General features: G+C 39.7%; 1 protein-coding gene across 1 annotated transcript in view; it reads right to left on the bottom strand.

Annotated features, from left to right (window-relative positions):
* The window catches only part of nbas (NBAS subunit of NRZ tethering complex), a 176,576-nt gene that overhangs the window by 44,030 nt on the left and 105,469 nt on the right, over positions 1 to 27,077 (bottom strand). Inside the window, exons 44-49 of the mRNA XM_063495518.1 lie at positions 24,865 to 25,115; positions 17,229 to 17,572; positions 15,379 to 15,603; positions 9,112 to 9,314; positions 5,053 to 5,142; positions 3,194 to 3,377 (exon numbers count right to left, since the gene is read on the bottom strand). Coding sequence (XP_063351588.1) covers positions 3,194 to 3,377; positions 5,053 to 5,142; positions 9,112 to 9,314; positions 15,379 to 15,603; positions 17,229 to 17,572; positions 24,865 to 25,115 — 1,297 coding nt within the window. The remainder of the gene's footprint in view (positions 1 to 3,193; positions 3,378 to 5,052; positions 5,143 to 9,111; positions 9,315 to 15,378; positions 15,604 to 17,228; positions 17,573 to 24,864; positions 25,116 to 27,077) is intronic.

Genomic DNA, 27,077 nt, shown 5'->3' with positions numbered 1-27,077 from the left:
ATATTTTTCATCAATCTTTTTAAGTTTATTTTACTAGTCCAGGTTAATATCTGTAACCCATTGACAAAATTCACTGAATCAATTTGCACCATGTCGTATGAAACAGTAATCCACTTTGTTTTAAACAGTGGACTTTTCATCATTGCATCCTCATTCATGAAATTACTTCATAATTAAAAAGTACTTATAATAACAGAAGAACAAATAAGCTTTGTGACCCTTTTGAATCATCAGTGAGTTTTCATTAATTAAAATCAAAAAGGAAGAAGGAAATAAAGACATATGCCTATACATACAATGCACATCAAAGCTCTGTCACACAAAGAAGAATCCATACATGATCCAGAAACGGCCCATTTTTTCCTGGCCAAAACTCATGTAAAAGACACTTAGGAAATGTGGAATTCTGATATTCTTTTTGGAAAACATGGACCCTGTGTCCTCCAGACTAAAGTAGAGGGGGAACATCTGGATTGGTATCATTGCTTAGTTTAGTACCTATAGAGGTGGCAGCTTACACATCTGAAAGGCATCATCAGTGCTCAAAGAGAACGGTGTAGAAATGGCCTACCTGCACTCTAAACCTTCCACCAACTGAAAACATTTGGAGCAGCATGAAATGATAAATTTGAGAAGACGACCCAGGACTGTTGAGCAGCTAGAAATCTATATCAGCCAAGAATGGGGCAGCATTGCTTTAAAAAACTCCAGAAACTGGTCTCCTTAGTTCCCAGACATTTACAGGCTGTTTGTAAAGCAGAGGTAGATGCTACATAGTGGTAAATATGCCAACATGTTGTTGCCATCAAATTCAAAACATTTTCACAATTTTTCTATGTTCTACTGTGAAAAATACAGATAGAGCAATACCAAGTAATAGCAAGAAGAAGAAGGAACAAGAGTAGCTCGAGAAATACCAACCGCAAAAGCGCAAAGATGCTGCACAGGAGCCCTCAAGCTCCCAGGGCTCGAGCTTGAAGGACAAACAAAGACTGTGTGTGTGTGTAAGACAGACTGTGCTTTGATCACTGAAAACAGTGTCATCCAGATATCTTTGTCAGAACAGCAAACACACAGAAGCTGAAAAGGAAGCATTACAGAAACATACTAGTGCTTTCAGTTCGATTCAAACTGTGGCTCGAGACCGTGGTTGTCATGGAAATCACAGCAGGCAACCCTTTTGCATGACTATCTGAGTAATATGTGCATATGACACAGGAGGGCTGGGTATATACTAGTATGTATTATAGATGTGGCATTTTTCTATGAATGTGTAGTCTGTGGGATGCTTTTAAGAAGGAGCTGCACTGATTAGTTAAGGAACCAGGGAGCAGAGGGGGAACATTACCAACTTCTTTCCTTCCTTCTTCCTCCCTTGTCACCTTTGTCAGAATCTGACTTTCTTTTATTTCTTCTAAGCGAGCACCACTTCTCCCCTTTTCCTACTCCTTTTCTCCCTTTCGGGCTGTAAGCCAGCATGATAAGGTCAGAGTGGGGCACAACAAAGTCTCCGGCGTGGCCTTGGGGCAGCTTCCTGCTGTCAGTGCCAGCTCTGCTTACGGGTGGTACCGGCCTAGCCAACATGATTAATGTGCAACTGTTTCCAGTCGAGCAGCTGACACAATGAAAAGTTGCTACAATTATTAAGGCAAAATGTAATAAATAAAAGAGTGAGAGCGCGTTGTTGTGCATGCGTTTGGACGAGAGTGTCAGTACAGATGTGAAAACACAAAAAGCATTTTCAACAGTCAAAAATCTTGAATAATCAAAGTTAAAACAGACATTTGGCTACAAGAACCCCACTCTCACACTTAAAGGCCTTTTGGTTGCCTTAGGGAGAGATGAGAGAAAGTGGCACTTCATCTGAAACGAGTCTGGTTCTTACAACGAGACTTCTTTTACAAGATTAATTAACAGATCCCTTGGATGTACGCTCTGTTAAGTGTGCACACGTGTGTCTGCCTGTGTGTGTGTGTGTATATATTTCATCAGAACCTGCCAAATGTTAGGAGTTCACCTAATTAGTTAAAGAGTCCGGGCCCACACACCTGTCTACCTGCGCTGACAATGGCCCAAGGCTGCCTGCATACATTTACACACTAATTATCCAGCTTGGCCCATTAATTAGTCAGTCAAATAACTTAGTGACTAGCCAGTCAGCTGTCTGCTATACCAGGGAGGGAGGAGGGGAGAGCCACAGCCACACGCATAGCAACATACATATGTTACATACTACTGCAAATATGCAAATGACACATACGGATTAGGAATACTCACATATATTTATGCGGTTATTTTAAATCTAAACATTTATCCCTTAGTATGATTTTAAAAACCTGGTTGTAGGAGCTTGTGCAAAACCCACTGTGGGTTAACAAGCTTCAGAATCATAGTTTTTATCTCTAATTACATCTACAAACTTGTTTCCACACATTCAAAGTTAAGTAGATTCCACTGACATGTATTCATGTTGTCAAGAAACTGAGGCACTTTTCTTACACTGACATCTTTTAGAATGCAGCTACTTTATTTTACACTAAATGTGACATCCTGTGTTGTTGTTTTTTTTTTTTTTTTTTTTTTTTTTTTTAAAAAAAGAGGGGAAAAAAGTTGTGTAAAATGTTATTAAAAATAGAATTCAATGATTTGCAAAATGTTGTCTAGCAGAGCATTGCTGAGATGAGCAAGACACTTTTCTGGAAGACAGTGTATTGCTCCAAAACTTGGATATGAAGCTGTGCAAGTTATCCATGCCACATGCCCACTGAAAACTACTCCCTGTGGTCTTTAGGTTGGAGGCTGTGGATTTTTCCAACTGTCTGAGTCCATCATAAAAGAGAATAATCCCAGAGATGTTATATTTAAGTTTTTTCGTATGATCACAACCATTTAATACTATTTTTTGATGGTGCTATTAAAATTAACACATTCGTTTTTGTATGTAAAATGTCTTCACACTAATGATTCTCTTTTCTTTCCATTTTCCTTTTTATCTTCTCTGCTTCTATTTTCTTTTGAAAATGTACAAGAATGGACAACAGGAAAATCGGACCTCTCTACCCATCTGTAGATAGTTTACCATGTGCTTCTGTAGAGCACTTTGTTTGTCAAGTAAAGTATATTTCTCACTTTGTTAGCATGAGGGTTAAATCTTCATAGCTTCAAACACGTGTGAGAGCATCAGTAACGTTACCTCTCTGTCCCTGAGGACAGCCTGAGTCCTGTAAAGTAGCAGAAGACGAACATCACCATCTCCGAGGCTGAAGTTACTCTCCAGAATTTGCAGCACGTCGATGCGAGGCCGCACAGGCAGAGACGCGTCACCGCAGAACGGACGCAGCCAAGCCAGGAGGTCATCTGAAGTCACGGTACTGTCACTGCAGGAGGATTTGAGAGGGAGGTTGACAGCAGGCAAAGTGAGGTACAGATAAAGAGACAGAGATTGAGAGACTAGGTGTAGAGTTCACACTAAGATGTCTAAATGTTACCAAGTAGTTTGCTTGTTTCTTTCAAGAAACAAGAAATTGCCTGTTAGACAGATTGCACAAAGATTTGAGGACGTTAAACTGAGCTGTAGGAAACTAAGTATGTTATTCTGTTGGGCTTTTTTTTACAAACTAAATAATTCAACTATAGCTAGGGTTACGTTGTGTCAAAGTTGTCAAATTTACATAAATCTTCGATTGCTAGCAGTGTGACTCTGAAGTGCTGTACTGTATCTTTGAAAGTTTTCTCCCCAACAAACACAACAATGTTGACGAAATGTTTTGCACCGTCAAAGGCACCTGCGGTAGCACCCAAAAGGCAGAGGACGATGCTAACTGTCGCACAAAAAGTTGGACTTCTGGACATGCTAAAGGAAGGTAGAAGTTACTGTATTTTTCGGACCAGAAGGCACACCGCATTATGAGGCACATTAAGTGAAACAAAACAGTCAGATAAGTCAAACTCTTCTCAACTCATTCTTCTTGCTTCCCCTACTTCCGTACCATTGATTCATTCCTATTGAATTCTCTCGCAGCTGCTCTATTCCCATGTTTTGGACCTGATTTTAACAATATATCACAGTTTTTGTACTTTATATGACGTAAACGCTTGTGTAGTAATAAGGACATTTTCAAAAAAATTAAGGACTTTATCATTAATTAAGAAAAACAGCAACTGTCTGTGAATTCAGAGGTGCCTCCAATGGTGTAGTGGTTAACACTTTTGCTTGGCAAGCGGAGGTTTCCAGCCAGAGACACAAATTCACTTTGGGTTTGTGTCAGGAAGGGAATCCGGGAAAAAAAGAGTTTGCTATAGTGGGTAGCTCCATATGTTTGACTTGGCAACAGAGCAGTGAAAGAAGTGTGAATATCTGTAACTGGGATTTAAAAGAAAATGTTCCTTTTTTCACAATCAGTGAAAAAAAGAACTCTTTGGTTATTACATTGAATTGAATACCAACAATAAAAACAAATAGTTTAGGTTATCTGTTACGTACTCTAGCATGTAACAGGCTATAAGTTATGTCTTTGTCAGTAAGAAGTTGTTAAAGGTCTACCATTTATGCCATCCTTCTTTGAAATTTCACATTTTCCAAAGTAATGCAGTGGGCATGACTCCAGTATGATGCATTAATTTAAAGTTCTTTTGTCACAGATCCATTATTTCCGTGTGCCTTGTTTGTCTTTTGGTCATGAAAAAGCTGACCAGGGTACAATAGATGCTGTCAAAACGTTTTCGTCGTCAAAAAGAGCTACAAGACAGGCTGCCAGGTGCCTTTTGTCAATTTATCTTCATTTATTTAGCAGACATTTAACTGATATTTAACACTCAGCAGGTGTTAATTTCAGCCCTTGAATAGAACTGAAAAGATGCAGAGTGCAAAGAGAGGATGACAAAAGCTGAAGAAAATCTTTAAGGCTTAGTTGATTTACATAGAACTCAAAATACAAGCGATTAAGTGCTCTGACATTGGCTGTGTGAGGGCAGTTTAGTTTAGGGACTACAAAGGAAATCAGAGAATGGGTCACTGTAAGTGTGTTGTATGAGTTGACAGATGTAACCTACCCACTCTGCACACTGTTGTGCACAGCAGTCACCATGGCCTCCAGGACCCTGAGGGGTTGTGGGTAATTTGTCAGGGCGCATGGGTCTCCACTGCAAAACAAACCACATCACCACGATCATCTTACATAATCAGCTAATTAAGATAAGATTTTCAAATTAGCACAATGTCAAGGGACAGCAACTTAAAAAAAAAAATCAAAGGCTTCCTTCTCAGGGACGGTGTTAGTTAAAAATGTGTCTGGCGGCAATTAATTGTTTGAAGGGAATGAACCTTTGTTAAATTAACCATCATAAAATTATTTCAAGTCTTACAGACAAGATGAAACAGAAAAAAAACCCCATTAATATCCATCTCCAATGTGACAAGCTCATCGAGTCTGGTGGAAATTTACAAGAACACGTTAATTTTAATAATTTAAAGATAATAAAAAGAGGCGTAATGAGATGAGGTTTAAATCCACATAATAGTAGGTAAGCTTAAGAAGGTACATCATTAGTGCATTTGTAGAGTGGCTCTGGGTGCTGCTGTATATGTGTGTGTGCACCATATGTTCACAGGCCATTTTTCACAACGAAAGAAAGAAACAAAGGGGGGAGGGAAAAAAGGTGATTTCCCCCGACTCACTTCCACTTTTCTGCTGGAATTGTATCCATACACATACACAAACGAAGGTATGCCCCGGCCAATACATATAACTGCCTACACACACACACACACACACACACATACATACACACACGCTTTATACGCACACAACATACAGATGATCTGGGCAAAAAGTGGAAAGATGACGCAGCATTTTCTTTATTGGATTTCACTACTTACATTTTGAATTTAAACACACACAAACAAAGCAGTTATGACAGATACAAAAGACGGCTATTAGTGTGAGGCTCAGGTATGCCTGCTGTACCAGACTCAAGGCTTTGAGAGAGCCAAAAACAAGACCACCTCATTCATAACTGCCAAACACAATGCTTCAAGAAAGCCCCGAAACTACGGACACGCACGCTCGCAGCCACACGCAGTCGACGCATAAAGGGATATCCATAATGTAAGAACACAGAGTGACGTGTTCAAGGCAAAGAAAACCTCCAGAGAATAAATAGGGCTCTCTCTGTGTGCAGTCTTGCACCTGACACACACACCCAGACTCTCTGGGTGTGTGTATGGGAGCAGAGTGAGATCTGGAGGGGAACAGCTGTATCAGGCTGCATTAATTATAAAAAAGATAATGAATCAGAGAAAAGGGAAGAACATGTGCACAGAATAAAGTGTGTATGTGTATGTGTGTGTGTGTGTTCATTAGGGATAATGACCCCCAAGTCTATACAAATACAAGTGTGTGTGAGTGCCTGTGCGTGTGTGTGTCTGCAGATTCAGGTGCCATTTATCTGAAGCATGCACCATTGAGCAGCTATAAAAAAAGCTGGAAATGAGGCAGGATTATAATCACAGCGGGTGATACTCATTTATCAAGCCAATCAGATGGCCTGATGATATCTGGTTTTGTCAGTTAAACCCTGCTCGCTGGTCTGCCTGTCTGAGCTCTTGAGGTTCTAGGGGCAAAAAGGAAAATCATTAAAAAAATCATCTTCCAGTATGTTAAATCAAAACAACTCTCTATAACGGGTTTTAACTCACTTCTTCTCAAGAAACTAAGTAACAAACATATACATGTATTCGTTGGATGTTATACAATATCCAAGTGTTTACCACGGCCCTTAAATCTAGCACATCTGCAGACACATCTTGGTGAATCATCTCTGCCTTCCTTTTGATTTCTGGGAGCAGGAAAACACCAATAAAAGACTGTGAGCCCAACTCCCACAGGCAGCTACTGCAGATTCAGTTCAACACTTCAGGCATTTGTTTTGACAGTGTTCTTCCCACCAACATGCTCAGCCCAAAGTGGACAGATATATATACAGTATATTTTCAGATAACAACCAACAAAGATCAGGTCGTAGGTGGTGTCAGCAGGTGGCGCACAGTATGTTTAAAAGCCTGCTTTGAGCTGAATGTAGACACTTCGCTTTATCTGGATAGTTATAAAAATACATTAATTTTTCCATACAATCTGCACTGACAGATAATGAAAGGGCTACGTGTAGATGATAATGTTGTTTGGCAAGGCGCAACAGCGAATGTGAAAAAAAGATTAAATTAGCACAAAAGGGAGCCACACGTACCTGACGTCTTAAATTTTCCTCCTTCCTTTATTGGGCTTGTCACAGCTGGTGGTATGTTTGATAGCACACAGCACACAAGACTACTGTACAACTGTAATTTTTCAACACTGTCCTAATATTAACAATTTTCTGAACAACTCAGGGCTAACAGGGGGTCTAGCGTTGTGCAACACAATCTATGATCTACAACCACAAAAATAATCACTACCTTCAGACATCAGGTGGAGAATTAAGATATTTTTTAGACTTGAATTGAAGCTTGAGATTTATATATTATTTATTTATTTGTTTATTTTTGCTATTTTAGCAAGGCTGCGGTAAAGAATTTGATTGCAGTAAGAGGTCTGTAGCGGTTTGATCTCTTTGTACAGGTTTCTGTATGTGATCTAGACTCAAAAACGTAATTATGCAGGTCAACTCAAATATAGAAGATACTGTAACTGATTTGTTCTTTCTGTCTTTACAAAGTCAGTGTGTTAAACGTGGGGTTTTTGGGCCTAATGTAGCCTCCAGAAAGTCATTGTGCTTTGTTGCTGATGTGTACAGTTCATTTAATCTGCTTTGTTTGTTAACAGCTTAGGATGGAAGTTTTAAAGGTTCTAAATACAGTAGGTAATCTTTTAAAATTACATTTTTAGCAATCAACGCTTTTTTACTCATCCATCCATTCTGTTACGCTTATTCTTATCAGGGTCACGGTGGCTGGAGCCTATCCCAGGTACCACACTGAACGGCCTGACCAAATGGTGTAATCAAACTCAGGACCTATCCACTGTTTCACTGTGCCCAATCCTTTTTTATGTGTGTCGGGTTGTATGTATGTATGTATGTATGTATGTATGTATGTATGTGTGTGTGTGTGTGTGTGTGTGTGTGTGTGTGTGTGTGTGTATATAAAATTTTCTTTTTTAGTGGAGAAATGGTCACAATTGGCAGCCAATGCAGCCAACTGTGGACGCTGGTGCTTCTAAACCCCTGCCTTTGAAGGTCTTAGCACTCCCTGCATTTATAAAGAGACTACAGAATGAGCTCCCTTACAGCATGGTAAAAGTGAAATGGCAGAGTGCAGTCCAGAGCATTCAGCTGAAGGCAACTTTTTTGCATGTGTGTTTTTTCTGTTGAAAAAGAGCTTTAGCTAAAAATGTTTTAAGAGGAGGACTAGAGTTACCAACGGTCTGGATGTCTTGAGATGGAGAACTCTGAAAGCTGTGGTTTTGTATTTTTTCAATGAATCCCAGATTACAAGTTTTCCCCTGCTTTCAGCTTTCAACTAAGCTGCTCACCTCATGATTACAGCTTCATAGCTCATTAACCTTTTGGCAAAAAAGTGAGTAGCGCTTTATATTACAGTTCCGTAAAAACAGTAATATTTATGTGTTATAGAGTTAATAATTAAGATTATTACATTGTTACACTAGTCATTTTGCCTCATTGGTCCTTTTAAATGTCTACACTACTACCATTTGTGGTCTCTTATTACATTAGTAATAACAAGCTGTTACTTGGTTGTTAATTTGGTAATTGCATATTGCATTTACTTAGTTAATGCCTCTTTATTAACAAACTGCTTATCAAACATTAATCCATTATTAACATGTTATTACCAAGCCATTACAGAAAGTGCTACCAGAAAGAAAAAGCTGTATTTCTCAAAATGATGCATATTTCGCGATTCAAGATTCTCTGTCATTGTGCATGTAGGGGCATTGTTGGGAAGTTGCTAAAAGCAGATTAACTAACATTTGGCAGTGCAGTGCTGTCAATGTACATGGGTATTGACAGCACTTATCACCTCAGAGTTTATGTTGTGTGTTTTTTTGCACATACTGTAGAACCTCAAGAACCTTGACATCGAAAATAAAATACCTGAGTGCAGCGACTACTCTCTCCACAGCATCGTGAAGGACACTTTTGAGAGACAGGTCTAAGGATCCAACAGTGACACGCAGAAGCTCTCCAATCTGCTCCAGGGGCTGTCCATCAGTTGCCATAGTGACTGCTAACTCGCAGACTTTTGACCTCTCAGAACGGGACAAATCGTAAATTTGACTGTAGGCCCGCAGCTGCTCCTAGAACAGGAACAAAACATGGAAAAAAGTAAGAGAAACACAATGATGTTAAAAATAATGATTAAAGACTGAGGTGGTAGACTTAATCTCAATGTGCAAGATCAGAGTCTTTTTAGAAGCCATAAAATATTAAGACATTAGAGACAAACTAATATTAATGAGATGGCAGAAAGAGTTCTTAAGGGGGAAAAAGGCACTGTGAAAAAAGTGCACAAAATTGTCAGAGATCAAGGACATGTGTGTCGTAGGAAGTACAAAATGTATTTAGTTAGGTTCTCAATCATAACCTCTTTTGAAAAACAGAATGTAATAATTTGCAAATTTAAAGCTGGGTAAAAACAAAATATGAAATGTTAAAACTGAGAAATGTGTTCTTCTTAAGATAAACACTCAGGTCTAAAATGTTAGGATAGGGTCGAAATACTACTGGAAAACTCGCCACCAACGCATCTCACAACTGGGACCCTGGCAGTAAAATAATTAATGATTTAAATAAAAATAAACAAAATCAGACAGGCCGTTTCTTTCACAAGTAAAGATGAGATGACGTTCACCACTTTATCAGAGGAACACATCATGCCATGATCTAAAGAGACAACTGAGAAACAAAGTACTGACATCAATATCCACAAACGGAGAAAACTTGGAACAGTAGTGAATCTTCCCAGGAGTTGCCGGCCTACCAAAATTACTCAGAGTGCATTGATGACCCATCCAGGAGGTCACAAAAGAACCCAGAACAACATCTGCAACGGAACAACTGCAGCCCTCACTTACATTAGTTAAGGTCAGGGTTCATGAATAAGAAAGAGACTGGGCAAAAATGCATCCATGGGAGAATTTCAAGACGAAAACTACTGCTGACCGAAAAGAATAGAAAGGCTCGTCTCACAATTACCAAAAAAAAACACATCTATATGATCCCCAAGACTTTTGGGAAAATATTCTGTGGAGTGATGAGACAGCTTTTGGGAGGTTTGAGTCCTGTTACATCTAAAACTAATACAGCATTTCATAAAAAAACCAAAACAAACCATCAACCCACCAGTTAAACATGGTGGCGATAGTGTTGCCAAGGGTGGCACAACCAGTTATTAGGTTTAGGAGTCAACTATTTTTTTCACATACAGTAGGCCAAAGTAGGTTTGGATAACTTTTTTCCTTAATAAATGAACATTTTAAAACTGCATTTTGCATTTAATCAGGTATCTATGTCTAATATTAAAGCTTAAGTGTGAGAAAGATGCAAAAAACTAAGACATCAGAAAGAGGGCAAATGCTTTTTCCTGGCACTGTATATTACCATTTACTCTTCTGTGTCACATGCAGACATTTTCAATGTGTGAGTGTCATTATCAGGTTTTTGGCTCTATTAATGCATGGTCACATGCCTCTGGTTGTTACATTTTACACTGCTATCTGACTTTTCAGCTAAACGCTGTGAGCACAAATGCCAGAGGATAAGGCTGACAAGGTCTTTGGAGTTGCCAGAAGCTAAAGGTTATTTAATTGCTGATACTTTCCTCCTTTCACACATGGTGTCCAATACGGGACTGTACTAGCAGTTAGTAAGTGCACCTAATATAAAAAACAAGCTTCATGAGTTTCAGCATATTGTTTTTACTACTACTTTAGTGACCAAATAAATAACTCCTTCAGAATATGTTTTGAAAAATAATGCACTTCTAAAGATATCCATATTTTAATTAGTTGCAAGAAAAACATGAACTTAAACACCTTGCTTCAGTTCTCAAAGTATATGCATGAAAGGATTCAGTAATTACTCTATCCCATCTTGATTTGTTTCATTAATCATTGTTGAACCATGGCCACTTTTCACTATTCATTCCATAAACTTTTTTTTTTTTTTTTACATGGCATATAAACTAAAAGCAATCGCATATTGTTTTGAAGGGATGATTACTGGTCATCCCAGTTCAATATTTACACTAATTAATGACTAAAAACCTTCAATCAAAAAGTGCGCCTCATGTGTCGAATTTCAAACAACATTCTAAATACTTTCAGGGTCAGTGACATACAACAAGTCAGCACTGGAAAAAGATCCACAGGTCCAGAGAGCAAGAAGGAAACTTCGGCCCAGGCAGCTGCAGAAGTCATAAATGCAGTTCAATTTCATGCATAAAAGATGGATTTGGTGTGCGTTTGCTGCAATGCTGTCATGTTCCCCAGGGAACCTTCCAACATTCAGTCTAATCACAAACCCTTCAGTGCCTGTTGCAGCTGCAGTAGAATTGAGCTCAAGCCATTGAAAGACCCTCCTCCTAAACTAAGGTCTCTTTTTGACACAAACTCTCAGCAGGAAGCTACATCCAGACAGTTCAGTTGCAGTATCAGCTTTCTGTGTCTCATGTATCTTTTCCAAATTCACCATTAAAATACTACTTGGAAATCGTCCAAATCCATAAGATATTTTAATAGTGAAGGTGTTTGGCACATGTTCAAACAGATTCAACAAGGTGCTGGAAACATTCCTCAGAGATTCTGGTTCACATCGACATGACAGCATCACATATTGGCTGCAGATATGTCAGCTGCATATCAATAATGTGAGTCTCCCATTCCATCACACCCCAAAGGATTGAGATATGGTGTGAACTTCAATCTGGTGTGCCTCTGAAATGAACTTATTGTCATGTTCAAGAAACCAGTTTGACATGATTTGGGCTTCTGTGACATGGTGAGTTATCCTACTGGAAGAAGCCATTAGAAGATGGGCTCATTATGGTCACAAAGGGTTGAACATGAGTCAGCTAATCAGGCTCATTGTGGTGTATAAACGACATTCATATTGTTTACATTAAATTGGACTTCTACTATCTCAATGTTGCTACCTGACAACGTGAGCTTGTGTGAACTGTTGCCCATCTTTAACCGATGACTGTGGGTTCAACGTGTTGTGCATTCAGAGATGCTCTGCATACCTTTGTTCTAACTATCCCTATCAGCTCAAAGCAGTCTTGCAATTCTCCTGTGACGTCTGACATCAACAGTGCATTTTCACCCAAAGAACTGCTGCTCACTGGATTTTCTCTTTTTTGGACCATTCTCTGTAAACCCTGGAGATGGAGAAAAACCCTAATAGATCAGACGTTTTTGAAATAGACTAGACTGTCTGGCACCAATAATGATGCCATGTGGAAAGTCACTTAAATTACCATTCTTCCTCATTCTGATTTTCAGTTTGAACCTCAGCAGGTCGTCTTGACCCTGTCTTCATACCTAAATGCCCTTAGGTATTGCTCTGTGATTGGCATATTTGCCCTAATGTGCAGTTGAGCAGGTGTACCGAACAAATCTGCTGGTAAGTATAAATATTCATATTCAGGTTACTCAAATAAATACATTTCTTATGTTGACATCATATTTATGCTAGGAATATCAAATATGCATGATATTTTCTCTGTATATTAAATTTCAAAGCATAATATCAGATAAAGCCTGAAGAGTGTCTTGTTGTGTAACATCTCTTTTGTGGATATCCTTTTAGTTTCACGGATGTGTTCTGCAGCACTCAGTGCCAAGAGCCAGACCACGAATGCCTGTCAGAAAAAATTAGCACTTTAAGTAAAGCGCCAGTTAGAGGAAATGGACATGATGATGACATGATGAGTGTGTCATAAAACTAAGCTCTCAATTCATCGCTCTCTGTTCCAATCCTTAGCTATGATCACAAAAGAGTTTAAGGACAAAGAAAGTAGCGGGTATGAGGCTCCTCCAAAGAGTAGCAGCTAGGGGGAAAAAAGGGCATGTAATAGGGATTCCCATTTCACCTGGAGGAAATGGGGGATGCTGGTAGGATAATGGAGATCTTAGCCACTCTGTGTATCATTGTGCAGTCTCAGTGTGTGGATGAAAAAAAAGGCTATTGTTAATTTTGTTAATATTATATACTACTCTAAAGTGTAATTATCAAGGACATGGTTTTCATAGCCCACAGTATGTGATTCACCACATCAAAAGGAATATGGAACATAGAAAGGAATAGCCCTGCTGCTACAGAGACAAATCACACGATCTGTTGTTATTATTTTCTTTGCTGTTTTTCTCACAATTGCACGAGTTAATAGTTTAAAAATCACTATTTACAATATCAAGAACATGCCATTTGATGTCCTTATTGTAGGTCAAGGCCTCTGTGTTAGATTCTTTGTGTTAGAAAGGTTTAACAATATTTCTAGCAGCTGGTCACGTACACTTGATAAACGACCACAGTATAGCCAAACAGAGCCTACACAGCTTCTTGTATCTATCTCTCCCTACCTATCTGCCCTTTTCTGGTTCTTATATCCCTTTTTTTAATCCATCTTCAAGGATACAATCACATCCTCCACCAAAAAAAGGGAAGTTATATTATAGAGGATGCAGTGTTTGTGTGTGTGCTTGTGTATGTGTGTGTGCGCCCATGTATGCATCAGTGACTCTGCCCTAAAGCTCTGCCTGGTAATGCTTGTGTCTTCCACTCTATTATGGAGGGTATGTGCTTTTAAACACAGTTAAAACTGGGACTAAATATTATTAACTTGCACAGTGTGGGGGTCAGAAATCACCAGTTTTCAATGATATCTTGTCGCATAGCAACACTTAGCTCGCCAAGTTATAATGTCCCCTCTCTCTAGCCCCACATTCATACTGTGTATACACACACAGGCAGCCACAGTGAGGTGACAGTGGGGTAAGTCAGTGTGACTTTGCTTAATGAGATACAGCATGGTGCTTGTACCGTATATACGTCCATACGGCGGGGCTCATTTGAAACAGCAGACCACAGATTTACATTAATATACCCTTGACTGGCCCCTCTGAGGCTGGGAAGAGCTTAGCCGAGCAGAACCACCCCCAAAATATACAACACACATACCCACACATAGACACAAGCGTTACAAGTACTGTATATGCAGGCACCATTTGTATGTCCAGCCAAAGGTGACCTTATGAACTGGCAAAGAAGTAAGAAGTGAGAGTCAAATGTCTTCTTCACTTCAGGGCCTATTAAACTTACCGTTTCATAGGCAATTGCATTTGTGTGGGGATTGCATTTCTTCACTGATTTTGCTTCCAAGGAGCCAGACATACACCGAGCTCAAGGGATGGAACGCTGTTGGGTCTACTAATAACAGACAGCTTAAAAAACCCATTTAAAACTTATTTTTAGACACTTTGTTACTAGCAGCCTGTTGCAGAAACATAATTTGTTCTCATTTCTTTAGCTGGGTCTATGAAAAATGCCAAAGATAACAAAGTTTGACAGGCATAAAATAGGCTTTTTGTTCAAATAAATTACAAGAAAGCTTGTGTAAAAGAGTTCAAGCTGTGTTGAAAAATAAAGGTGGTCGTACCAAATATTGACTTTCAGGATGTTAGAATGGTACAAATTCTTCTTATATACTGTATTTCCATTAATGGTTGCACATTTCAAGAAATCGCTAAACTCATTCCCCCATTTTACTACCAGAATATAAAGAGATGAGAGGTGGCTCAAGACATTTGCACAGTACTATGAATGTAAGGTTTACAAAATAAAGACTTCTGAATTGACTGAGTTTATACATGGATGATGCTGATCAGCTGATCAGTTAAAAGCAGAAGTTAGAAGCAACTGAAGAATTTGCTCTTTTAGCAGTAATGATAATGATATTAACAATCCATCCACACAAACAAACTAGCTTTATTTTGGAACCATTTTTGTGTGACTAACCACATGCCTCATTTCTTTGACGAGTAGATCAGCTCATGCGTTTTCGATTTTTGCATCACTTTTTATACAAACTCTTTGTGTTTCTCATGAAAACAAACTGGGTTTGGCTGGATATCAGTTGTAATTATTTACCACTTAAGTTTGTGGATTAGAATGATTGCACGATACACTGTACTGCGTGCTAAAGAATAATTCTGTCCCCATTTAAATTAACCAGCTGGCAAATATCGCTCTTAAACTTTGTGTGTTCTTTCAATGGATCATTAAAAGCACATTTACACAAAGAGCAAATCTCACTCTCGAAAAAGAATAAAATGGCTCAAGTGTTTGGCAGATGGGGCTTACCTCCTGGCTGTCTTTGAGTGACAGAATGAAGGGATGACTCAGAGTGTCCAGGTGGGCCTGAGATTGCTGCAGGTGTGCTAGAGCCTCATCAAAAGTCATTCCTGCAGGGTCCGTCCCTTCCTGCTCCCTACTGTCATCACCTCCTCTCTTCCTGTTCTTCTCACCCAGCTGGCGCAGGGCTTTGGTGGCTCGCTTTATCACCTCCAACCTCGCTTGGATGCTCAACTGGACATGAAATGGATGGAAGAAAGAGAATGGAAGAGAGGTGGAAGTTGGGGAGGCGTGGAATTGAGCAAAGAGAAGCAGACAGAAAGGTGCTCAAGTTATATACTCGTAAATTCATTTAAAATGGACCGAGTTAAAGAGAGGTAGGTACAACCTAATCTATCTGCATTTCAATACTATCAGGAACTTCAGTAGCATGTGTATAAGGAGTGTGTGTTTGAGTGAGAGGGATCATAGCTGCCAGCCTGGAGTAATTGATTTTATTCAGTGTGAGCAGGTTAACCATTCATGGGGAGAAGAGTGGGCCTCGGGCTACAGGAGGTTTTTGTGCTTGCACAGAAACGCACAAACGTAGACCCCGACAAGACACACACACATTCACACTTTCAGCATGTGCTACGTATACCCCATTTTGAATTTGCTGTAATCTTCACCGAGATCGTCAGAACATTTCTCTGGCAAGTAAGACGCTCATTTAAATTGAGTTTATTTGTACAAATGTGTTATGAAGTGTGTATCCTACTGAATCAAATCCAGGTATTCACGGCCAACATCAGTCAGAGTCTTGGGTAAGGTTAGAAAAGAAGTTAGAAGTTGAGTAAGATGGGATGCATCCACCAAAGAGGTTAGCTGAGATCAATAATCTTTTTCCCTTCAGAAAAAAATGTCTAATGGGAAGTTTCGGCCTGAGACATGCATTTCACTCCTTGGCCTTGTAGGAAATTAATCAACTGGGTGGCAATGATGAAATGATTCATCGTTGCCACCCAATGGTCAAAAGGTCGAAAACATTCCTAAATGTGAGAAGGGACGGACTCGATTTTCCCTTTGCACGTCCGAGGAGGACAGAAGAAAGAGAAGAGAGGGATGGTAATGGCAGAGGGAGTGGACGGTGTCTTCCTGAAAGGTAATCTGCATGTTAAAGAACACAAAGGGAAAACATTGCCTGCTGGGAATTGGAGTTTAATTGGCTCTGAAGTCAAGAGGGATCAATTAGCTCTCTTGGAGTGGTAGGGAAAGAGAAGGGACACAGGACAAAAATAGAAAAAAAAAGGGAAGGTCTGGAGAAGGGTGTTGGCAGGGTGCCAGGGCGAAGAAAAAAAAGAACAGCAGGCTACTATTGATAAGGTGCGCTGAGGCACTTTAAGTCTACTGCAGGACAATTTTTCACAGTCCTGTAATTATGTGGCTGACATTCCTTGTGAAATTTTATAATTTCTTTTATAAATCATGACTGGTATGTGCTTTGAGGCTGCAGAAAGTGGATGGGAACAGAATAATGTATTTGAAATTAGGAGAGGGCTTTTGGCATTCCAGAAATTGGGCCACAGGCATTAGAGAAGACCGGCACGACGATGATGAGTGTGGAGTGAGGAAAATGACAGTTTGATGTAGTGAGTGAAAATCCCCGCAATCTTCCCTTTAACCAAATACGAATCCTGCCTTTGCGGCAGAAACCAACTACCTTCTGTGCTGCAATTACCCAGAGTCTGTCTACCTATCACAGCTCCTACCTGAGAAAGTAATAGAAAATAGAGCCTCTTCTGCTCAAACGACCCCCGCCCTCGTCATAGAATAATTTCTATGAAAAAGATGCCCCTCTGTTTGGTCCAATTAAGGCTTACGTTTTTAGATGCATTAAGAGAGAAGGTGATGTTATCCAGGAAGCGGACAGCGTCGCCAGGGGCCAGCCTGTCCAGGTATTTGGCACAAGTGTCGTAAGCGTGTAGGTAGTCTTGGTCGCTCTGAGGGGGTCTCTTCAGCAGCTGGGGGTCCCCTTTCCAGAACACCTTCTGCAGCCATACTGCGTGGACTGCACTGGCGGACACCATGGCCCCACCACCACCGCCGGGCAAAGGTAAACGATTGGCAAGTTTGGAGATGGACAACACGTTCTGACTGGTCAGCACTGGTTGCAGAGTGGCCAGTGGATCCGAGGATTCATCCGTGAGCTTCCGATAGTTCAAACCTGCAAGCATGAAAGACATATTGACATGTTTACAATGCTTCCGCCTTAAAAAAATGTGTTTGCCTCTTCACTGAAGCCTCGAGCTATATGATCAAAAAAAGAACAAGTATACTTGGATGCTCCTCTCTTGTCCTTGTGTACTGGGATCTTTGACACTCCTTTGTAGGTCTCAAATATGCAAGGTAGATGTTGAACACTTAAAAAAAGCTGTAGTAGCTTTACATTAGCTTTATGTTTAGCTCAAGGTACTTTAAACATGGCATAACAAAGGTCCTTTTACTGCTACATCTTCAAGATCAATAATGGGAATTGCAAAAAGAGTATTTACATATAAACAATAAGCATGTTTATTCTCCATGGCAGTCTATAACAGTTGCATTGTGTCGGAAGGGGAACACAATGTACCATTTTTATAGTGTGCATACAGTGCATGCTCTACTTCTGTATTACTATTCTTTCTGTTTTCTGTGACAACCAAGCTGAAGAGAGATTTGCACAGGATGTTGAATATTCCATCACATGACAGAAAAGCATCAGGAGATGAAAAGCATCTCAGGAAAGAGTAAACAGCGGATGTGAACAACAAGGATCGCGTGTGACCTGCGTGTGAAAGGGGTGCCGGCCGTCTCTGCCTGCATGCAAACATGTACAGTTTGACTGTCAATCTGTCTGCGTGCATCATATTTACCACTGCAGTACCCCCGGAGTAGACACTGGTGTGTGTGTATGAGAGAGAGCGAGAGAGCCGGTGGTGTGCTCTCGGTCTCCAGCGCTATCAGACAGACGCATTACTGTAGCAACACCATGGCCTGTCTGGGCTTTAAATATTTTAACACGGGTGTGCCTGTGGGGAGGGTTCTGTCAATGCTGCTTGAAATCATTCACACAATCACAAGCATACATGCAGACACACAAAACTTTCCAGGTTGAACCCACATACACAAACACATACACACACCTTCCAGACAGGCCCAGACAGACATGTAAACCACGGATACTTACATATGTACTCTTTCTCTCCGTCTTCACCTGCCCCACCCACTCTTCATATTGCCTCTCTTTCCCCCTTTCCACTAGAGCCCACTCAGACGGTCACCTGGTACTGTGTCTGAAAATGTGATGAACACTGGACACGCGCCACCTGTCTCCATCTCATCTGAAAGCCTCTGTAAGTACATCTGGGTGGGCTAGTTTGCATGTGTATGTTCAGGACTGCAAATGAGTCATTTTGAATGAGCATGTCAGAAGAGTTGGAAAGTGTTGGTAGAAAGTTAGAGGCCCCAGAGACACGGCAACAGCCTGTGTATCAGTTTTGCTGCAGGAAGTGTGAATACGTGGGTTATGTTTCAACAGTATGTGTGTGCATGTGTGTGAATGAGTGAGTGAGAGCGAGACATACAGTACAGAAAGTGTTAACGTGAAAGTGTTAATGTCACAAAGTCACTATATGTGCTTGTGCATGCATATAAAGTAAATCTGGCTTAGTGTGTATATGCATGTGCATTAATCTTTTAGTACTCATGATGCTGTGGCTCCTGGTAGCTTATGTGCTGCAATAAAGCATGGACTTTGGTTCTCCCCATGGCTAAACGGCATTTATGCAACTGTCAGCACCTATGCTGCCTGTTTAAAACTAGTGCATCCATTTTCTTTTATTTTCTGTGTGTTTTTAAGCTGGTTTATGGCAACATTAGCAGCTCTACCCCATGCTTCCCTGAAACCAAGAAATTATTCTGTATTCTGTATAAAAGATTTTTTAAAAACAGAATACTGTCACCTTTCTTTTCTTTATATTTTACTAGACAAACAGGAAATAGGGGCCCAAATTTATTGAAATGTGGCAAAATCTATGCAAATATCGTAAATAAGGTTAAAACAGTGTTTGTGCAATTCTCTTGAGCTTGAAAGCCAATATTGGGTAAGACCACCTTTATTCAACACAGCCTGAACTCTTTTAAGTAAGCTTTCTTGTCATTTATGGAAGTAGTCTTTAGGATTGATTCTCCAGGCTTCTTAAAGGACATTCCAAAGACTGCCTTCTTGTGTAATTTGAACCTTCTCTACCATTTTCCGTTTCCTAAAGTTGAGTCCACTGAAACCAATTCACATATCGGACATTACTTTGAAGGTGACATCCGGTCGACATGCAAGGCTCCGGTTACCTAGGTAACCTCTTAATGTACTTACTACCGGTTCATGTTTCAATCAATGGTACTCATGAATCTCATTGGTAGCCGCTTCAGTCACTTGCTTGGGAGTTTATTGTCAGGTCCCGTCCTGAGCTCGCCTGTGGTTATTTTGCCTGTGGCCATGTGAAGTCACTCACTGTTATTTATTTTCTATGGTGTCTCGTCGTCACATCTAGCATATGAAACTAGCTGGTTTTTGTGACAGGCTGCTTGTAACAAGTTGTCCAAAATTGAAGATACAATTTAAAATAGGTTCTTTGCCAAGTTTTTCGTTATGTGTAGGCACAACCCTGCTTCATCCCTTCAGTTAGGCGTTGTTCTAGTTTCATAGGTCAATGTTAAATGGCTTAACAAATAAAAAGCATTCCTCTGGAAATGCTCATGTACAAGGACTGGGCTGAAAATGAGTGACATAGTAGGCAGTGTCTAAAGTATAAATCTGAAAGACCTTCAGAAAGCCTGGAGAACTATTGCTCACAAGCAGTTTAAAAATTACAAGAAAGTCTGGCTAGTGGGGAGAAAAATATAAACAAGAAGTACTCTAGGAGCAGAGCGCAAACATCCACCAAGGCAGAACTACAAAGTTGGTAGACGTTTGTAGTTCAGTAAAAATGAGATAAGGGTAGCATAACAGATGTTTACTCTGATTATACAAACATTATGTTGGAGTAGGTAATAGATAAGAGGAACTGATTTGTTAATAACAATATTAACTTGAGGTTATTATACAATATTATACTACCGTATATTTCTAACTACCATATATTTCTAACTAACTAAGCATGTCATTGTCTTTCTCTTGACAATGCTTTAATTTGAATACTTTTAGTTTAAGGTCAACTTGAAAGAAAGGCAGATGTGAAACGTAAAAGTACGGTCAGAGATCAAATGTGACATATTTGCATACAAACTATAAGAAATATTACATATTTAGAATCCCAATATAATAGTATCATTCCCTAAATATTGGCATTACAAAAAAGGTATTAGAATTTTTACTAGTTTTAATGATAAAAGGCATTTTATGAAGATCTGACCTTATTTGACCTTGAAGAAGAGGCCAGAGGTCCAAAGTGACATCACATTTACAATTTACTTGGTGTACTGACAACATTTACTATATGCTGTCAGTACACCAATGGCAGTAAGAAACAGTTTTAAATAGCTCTATATAGCTTCATTATAACCTCCTATAACCTCCTCAGTGGAGGTAATCAAAAAGGAATTAAAGCTCAAGAGTTTTGTACAACACTGTAAAAATAAATGTAGGCTTAACAATGTAAAATTGGCTTGAGTTCATATTGTTCTGTCTATTGACTAAGTGGTCTTCTGTTCATCTTCTACACAGATCATCAACTGCTGAGGAACCTTTTTTCATCTTGCTTTGTTTACAAGGTTTATGTCTCCCCTGTGAAGAGCTGGACCTATATTTGGATTGGATAAAAGGTCCCATTCAGACCACCTGCACATGTGATTGCAATTTCCTCATACATCTCTAACTTCAGCCTAGAGTTGTGAGTCGCATATAAGCGATAGAAGCACAAACAGGAGAAAACAGCGAGATGCTAATATAGTGATGTGGCAGTAATTGTGCACTAGTGAAACTGAAAAGCAGCAGTGGGAGTTAGTGCCTTTAAAGTTAATTTTTCTGACTTTATGTAAAACTGCATTCCCAGTCTTGATGTGGATGTCTCAGTGTTGTGTGTGTATGTGATTTGGGCATGTGTGGTTCAGTGTGTTAAACAGAGACATGTGTCACCAGTAAAAGCTGTGGCGCTATCAGGAGCAGAAGGAGGAAGTGAGGCGTGAAAACACAGCTGACACCTGGCTGACCTTAACTGAACTTTTCCAAGAAGTGACACCAGCTTCACCCGTACGCAACAAAGTTTGAGCACTCTAGCCTGGAGCGCTGAACCAGTGACATGATGTCCCGGGAGAGGACCGAGTGCAATGCTTTCTCTCAGACCCTTGGTATATCAATAGGATTGATGCTGAATTGGTTTCTTTTTCACTTCACAGCCATATCGTTATAGTTTTGCATGGTTCAACCCTGCTACTCTTCATCTTTGAAAATATCTACATGAGCTAATAGGGAAAAAAGGAAGCAGAATAAGATCAAAGGGCAAGATGAATCAGACATAAAGGATAATATGTGTAACTGGCACTATCGGGATGTCATCGGAGGTGTTTTATTTGTTCTTCCCAGTGAAACGTTAGCGACTAGCTTTATTCAGACGGTCAGTTGTTGTTGTTTTTTTAAATTCCACATGACAATCGCTGACCAGAAGCAATGTCAGCATCTGTGTGTGAGTCATCATTCATGTCAAGACGGATTGTCTTCAAGTCTGGACTTTTACTTCCTGACAGCACAGGCCAGAGGTGTTTTTTCCCCCACCAGTAACAGGTGCACTATCCCTTTGAATTTGTTTTTTTGTTCCGTTTTACTCTCCAGAAACTGCATTCTTCAGTAAATGAGGGCTATTATTTAGTCTGCAAATAGAAATGGCAGCACTCTGTTTTTCTAAACTATAACCCTGTTTGCCGAATGCAAAATGACTTCCCTCATGATTTCACACAAAATGCTTTTTAAATAACTGGAATTATACGGAAATTTAAAAGCAAGAAATGTTGCCATGATTTTTTTTTCTGGTTCATTTTGTTTTGTTTTGGGTTTTAATTTTCAGTAGTGACAACCTGTCAAAGAGTCTCGCACTCCTTGTAGGACTGGATAATTGCCTGACATGGGAGGGTCATCAACTCGTGTACACTCTCACCTGGGACCTCCCGTCTAAAAATGCTGGCCCACAGACTCACTTTGTATTCTATTCTCTGTGCCTGGCATCAGCTATTTGCATTTGCAACTTCAATAACTTCAGTCCTGAAGTTTTATGTATCAGTACACTATAGAAAAAACATACCAATTCATTACCAGGTTTTATATTAGGTAAATACAACCCCAGATGAACCAAAACACATGACATACTGCACCATATCATTATCATTTTAACAAAAACTAAGACACAATCCACAAGCATTGTGTGAAAAACTAAACACACCTTTACTGCTATCACAGGTAATGGAGCATTGAGGTGTATGTTAACAAAATGCCATGGAGGAAAGATGTCAGCAATATCATCAGAGAAGCAAATGTTGCTGCTGATCGGGGTTATAAGGCCATTTCCAAACAATTTGAAGTTCATCATTCTAAAGCGAATGCATTCACAGCTGCCAATCTTCCCATGGGTGGACATTTCAGCAAATTCACCCAAGGTCAGACAGTGCAATACTCAATGAAACTGAAAAAACCCAAGATCTACATCTCAAACTCCCTGGGCCTCAGTTAGCATGTTAAATGTTAAAGCTTATGGCAGTACAGTTAAAAAAATAAAAAAAATAAAAAAAAAAAAGTCAAACGAGGCTTGCTTGGAAGGGTTGCCAGGAGAAAGCCTCTTCTGCTTAAAAGCAACAACGGAAATGGAAACATGGCTTAGGTTTACAAAGCTACATCAGAACAAACCACAAGGCTTGTGGAATAATGACCCTCGCGCTCAGTGTGTACGTAAATCACGCATAAGAACATTTCAATGATTTCTCAGAATGTCTCTGACCATGCAGACAAACAAATGAAGGTCTGGCTGTCTTAGGATGTCTAAAACCAAGTATTTAAAATAAATACATCATCATCATTATCATCATTGTTTTCATTATTATGATTATTACTACAAGTATTAGCAGTAGTATTATGATCATTATTATTAGTAGTAGTCGTCATATTTGGTCATTATTTACAGTTTTCCAAAACACAATAAGCCAAAATTACAGTTAAATAAGAAAAATTAAAAATGAAACTGCATGTAAAGAAAGCAAAATACTAAATGGGAGGGTTATATTTTTAACTTAAAATGTTAACATTTTAAGTTAAAAATATATGTATAAAATATCTCTTTTTTTTCTTAAATTATCTTAAAAAATATTCATATTATTGTGGAATGTCACCATTCGCATTATCCCACTGATGCTGGAGAATCTGGATTTTTTTCCTTTCTTTATATTTCATTGCAGTGAGTTTCTCCTCTAGAGCTGACAGATCACATGTTCCTTGTCCTTTGCCTGCTTTCTTCTTTTTCTTGCAGTCTGTTAGTACTTTTTCATATCATCTTTCATGTCCAAACTTTTCTTTTTCACTTCAGCCACAGCGAATGTCCTCGGGGAAACAACATTCAGAACCTCCATTATTTCAACCGGAGTCTTGCTGCGGTGGGACTTTAAGAGAGCTGTCCATAAATGAGTGCCTGCAAGCCTCAATGAACTGAAGCCACACTGTAAAGAAGAATGGGCTAAAATTCCTCCACAACAATGTGAGATACTAATAAAGTCATACAAAAAATGATTACTTCAGGTTATTGCTGCTTAAGGTGCTTCTACAAGCTAGGGAATCATGGGATGTACTCAGTTCCTCACACACTGCTTCTGTATATTGGCTTAGGTTTTGTTAAATAATGACATGGGTTGATGTGGTGTATGTTTTATAGTTTAGCTGAAATTGTATTTACCTAACTTTAAAACATGCTAAGGACCAGATGATATTTATTAAATCCTGAAACATAAAAGCCAAGAATTTTTTTAAAACCATAACTACATCTTTTGATTACCAATATTGCCGATACTGCAGGCTTCCAGACTTCATTGTTGATTTGTTTGTTTTATAATAATAAATTCCATTTAAATTATTCAGATTTATTGCTTGGACTTCATATCTATCATTTTCCTGGCACAGGGTTGTAAAACAGTAATGGCATGCTTAGTACTAAATAAATCCGACTAACTGCTATAGATTAAAATGTATTTTAAAGTGGGTCAGGGGTCCCTGTGTCCTTACAGTGACTGGTCTGTCTTAGACCAACATGGTGTTAGTGGAGCTCCTGTGATTGGTCATGCAAGAGGTCGCTTCCCCTTTATAAGATCCCCCCTTGGTTTTCAGAGAACCGTGGTTATGTTCGTAACAACACGTTTTAGTTGGGGATTTGTCAGAACAACAATCAAAATACCAGTTATGAACTACATATACTATATAATCACAATAAAAAACAGTGTACACCTCACCGTTGGCAACAGCCCGAAGCTTCTTGAGCAGTTTAACATGAGAGTCTGGCTTAATGGTGGTGGTGACGTAAGGCTCACAGCCTGCAGCATCTAGTAAGGTGTAGTAGTAAAGTAGGCGGTTGAGGTCGGTTCCTTCCACAGTGGGAAGAACATACTTCGTCATGTGGCTGTAAAAGGCCTGAGGGTTACACTTTAAAGTCTCAAACAAGCTGAGGGATTCGCTCCGGGTTTCAATATCCTTGGTGGAAAGGCTGTGGAAGAGAAAACGGGAATGGAATAAGAAAAACAGGAAAAACGTGCAGAAAATGATAATATAATTTTATATAGCTGGATTTGTAGTAAACACACAACAAGAGCCTGGCCTACTATCAGTTTAAAGCTTTTACATATGTGGTTGTAAAAACCTGCTGTTTGTAATGGATTCACAAAAAAAAAAAAATCTATTGGTACGCAGTGTGTGAACACTCGAAGTTTCAGGCATCAGAAAGGAAAAGATCTGAGCCTTTCATATAGACAGCAATAGCCACTATGCCTGAAAGAGATGAGAAAAAAACCAGCTAACCAAAAAAAGAAAAACCCACACATTTCATCAACAGAAAATCAAAGAGAAGACTACCAGCAATGGAGACTATTTGGCTCCAAAGTCATTTCTGAAAACAGTAGCGCTAAAAACAGTGGTGCAAAAACACAAGCGCAATCTGCAGGCTTTTCACAAAGCATACAGTCCCTCCAACAACAACAAAAATAAATTAAAAAAAAGATTTCATAGACCACACTGAGAATACATTTAATAAGCTGAAGAGTTCAGACATAAATAAGGTAAAGTGGGGAGAGGCTATGACAAAGAGAAGACAGAGACAAAGAGAGAAGGAAAGCAATAGTGGGGGAACGTGTTAGTTGATGTGAGGGGAGATATCCGAGCTCCCAGGGAAGGAAATAATGTATCCAGTGAGCTTTTTAGGTTGCACAAGACTTGTGCACATTCTTGCTAAGCATGTTTTGCTACAAATCTAAGTCAAGAGTAGCAGGTGGTCTAAAGAGCAAAAGAAAAAAAGTGAAAAGAACACAAGCAAAAACACTGGAAAGAGGATGACAAAAAAAAACTTGGAGAACCACAAACAAAAGTTAAGCAGGGAGCGATACAAAGTATGAAAAGGCAAAGGCGAAGTAAAGCTAGTTGCTTGAAGTCACTGAGGGGCTCCGAGCAATCTGTGGCTTCATGGGAGTGCGTTTGTGTGAGTGGAAGTCTGTTTATCTGTCAGAACGGGACAACATCAAAGGGAACAATGCTTCCTCTGGGCTCTCTGTCACAGCTAGCTGGGAGGCTTTCGCTAATGAAAAACATATAGAGCCTGGCTGCGGCGCGGCAGCTGACAATAAGCTCGATAATGTAAATAACACTAATCATCCTCACAACAGGGGCTCTAATAAGACTGGAGTCAACAGAACGACTAACTTAAAGTGAAGACTCCCTCGCTTGCTCTTCCTCTCGTCTCCATCTTAAGCGTACGCAGGCGGCCCGTCACCCCAGTCAAAGTCTGATGTTTCACTAGTTAATCACGCTAGCTCCAAAGTGACTAAAAACACTGCGACGCGAGAAGAATTTCAAGAGAGACTGCGACTTATCCAGCCAGGACTTTTTTTGAGGGGCATTATGAGCAACTGCACAAAGGCACAGAAGCTGGCAGATAGTGCTCAGTTTTCATGCCAAGCTCTGCTTTGTTATCTCCTCCCTGCCCCTCTATTCTTTCAAGTGACAAAAGGTGTTCACTGCATCTTTGCTCACATTAGGAGCATATCTTCTTTTCAGTATCCACAGCTGGCAGCGTGTTTTCGGTCAACATATATAGAGCCTGATAGCTTTATTAAAAGTTTGCTGCGCAGTGGCTTACCTACTGCTGTTTGCTTGGTGGCATTTCGCTCCTCTCACAACACAGTTTGCTACTTTATCTTGGTTGTGGTTATTTCTCTGTGATATCCGGAGCTTCACATTGCAGTCTTCTCTTGTTTGTTATAAAACTGCTGAAGTAAAGAGCCAATTTGTCCAGGGGAGAATAACAGTTAGGTCCATAAATTGCTGGATGAAGTCAGCTTTGTACACCACCACAGTGGATTTTAAAATCAGTCAATATTATGACTGAAGCGCAGACTTTCAGCTTTGATTTAGGGGGGTTTCAAAAATTACAGACATTTGTGAACCCTTCCCCATTTCA

Source organism: Pelmatolapia mariae, linkage group LG15 (genome assembly GCF_036321145.2).
Source record: "Pelmatolapia mariae isolate MD_Pm_ZW linkage group LG15, Pm_UMD_F_2, whole genome shotgun sequence".
Taxonomy (NCBI): domain Eukaryota; kingdom Metazoa; phylum Chordata; class Actinopteri; order Cichliformes; family Cichlidae; genus Pelmatolapia; species Pelmatolapia mariae.
This window is presented reverse-complemented; position numbering and strand designations above follow the sequence as displayed.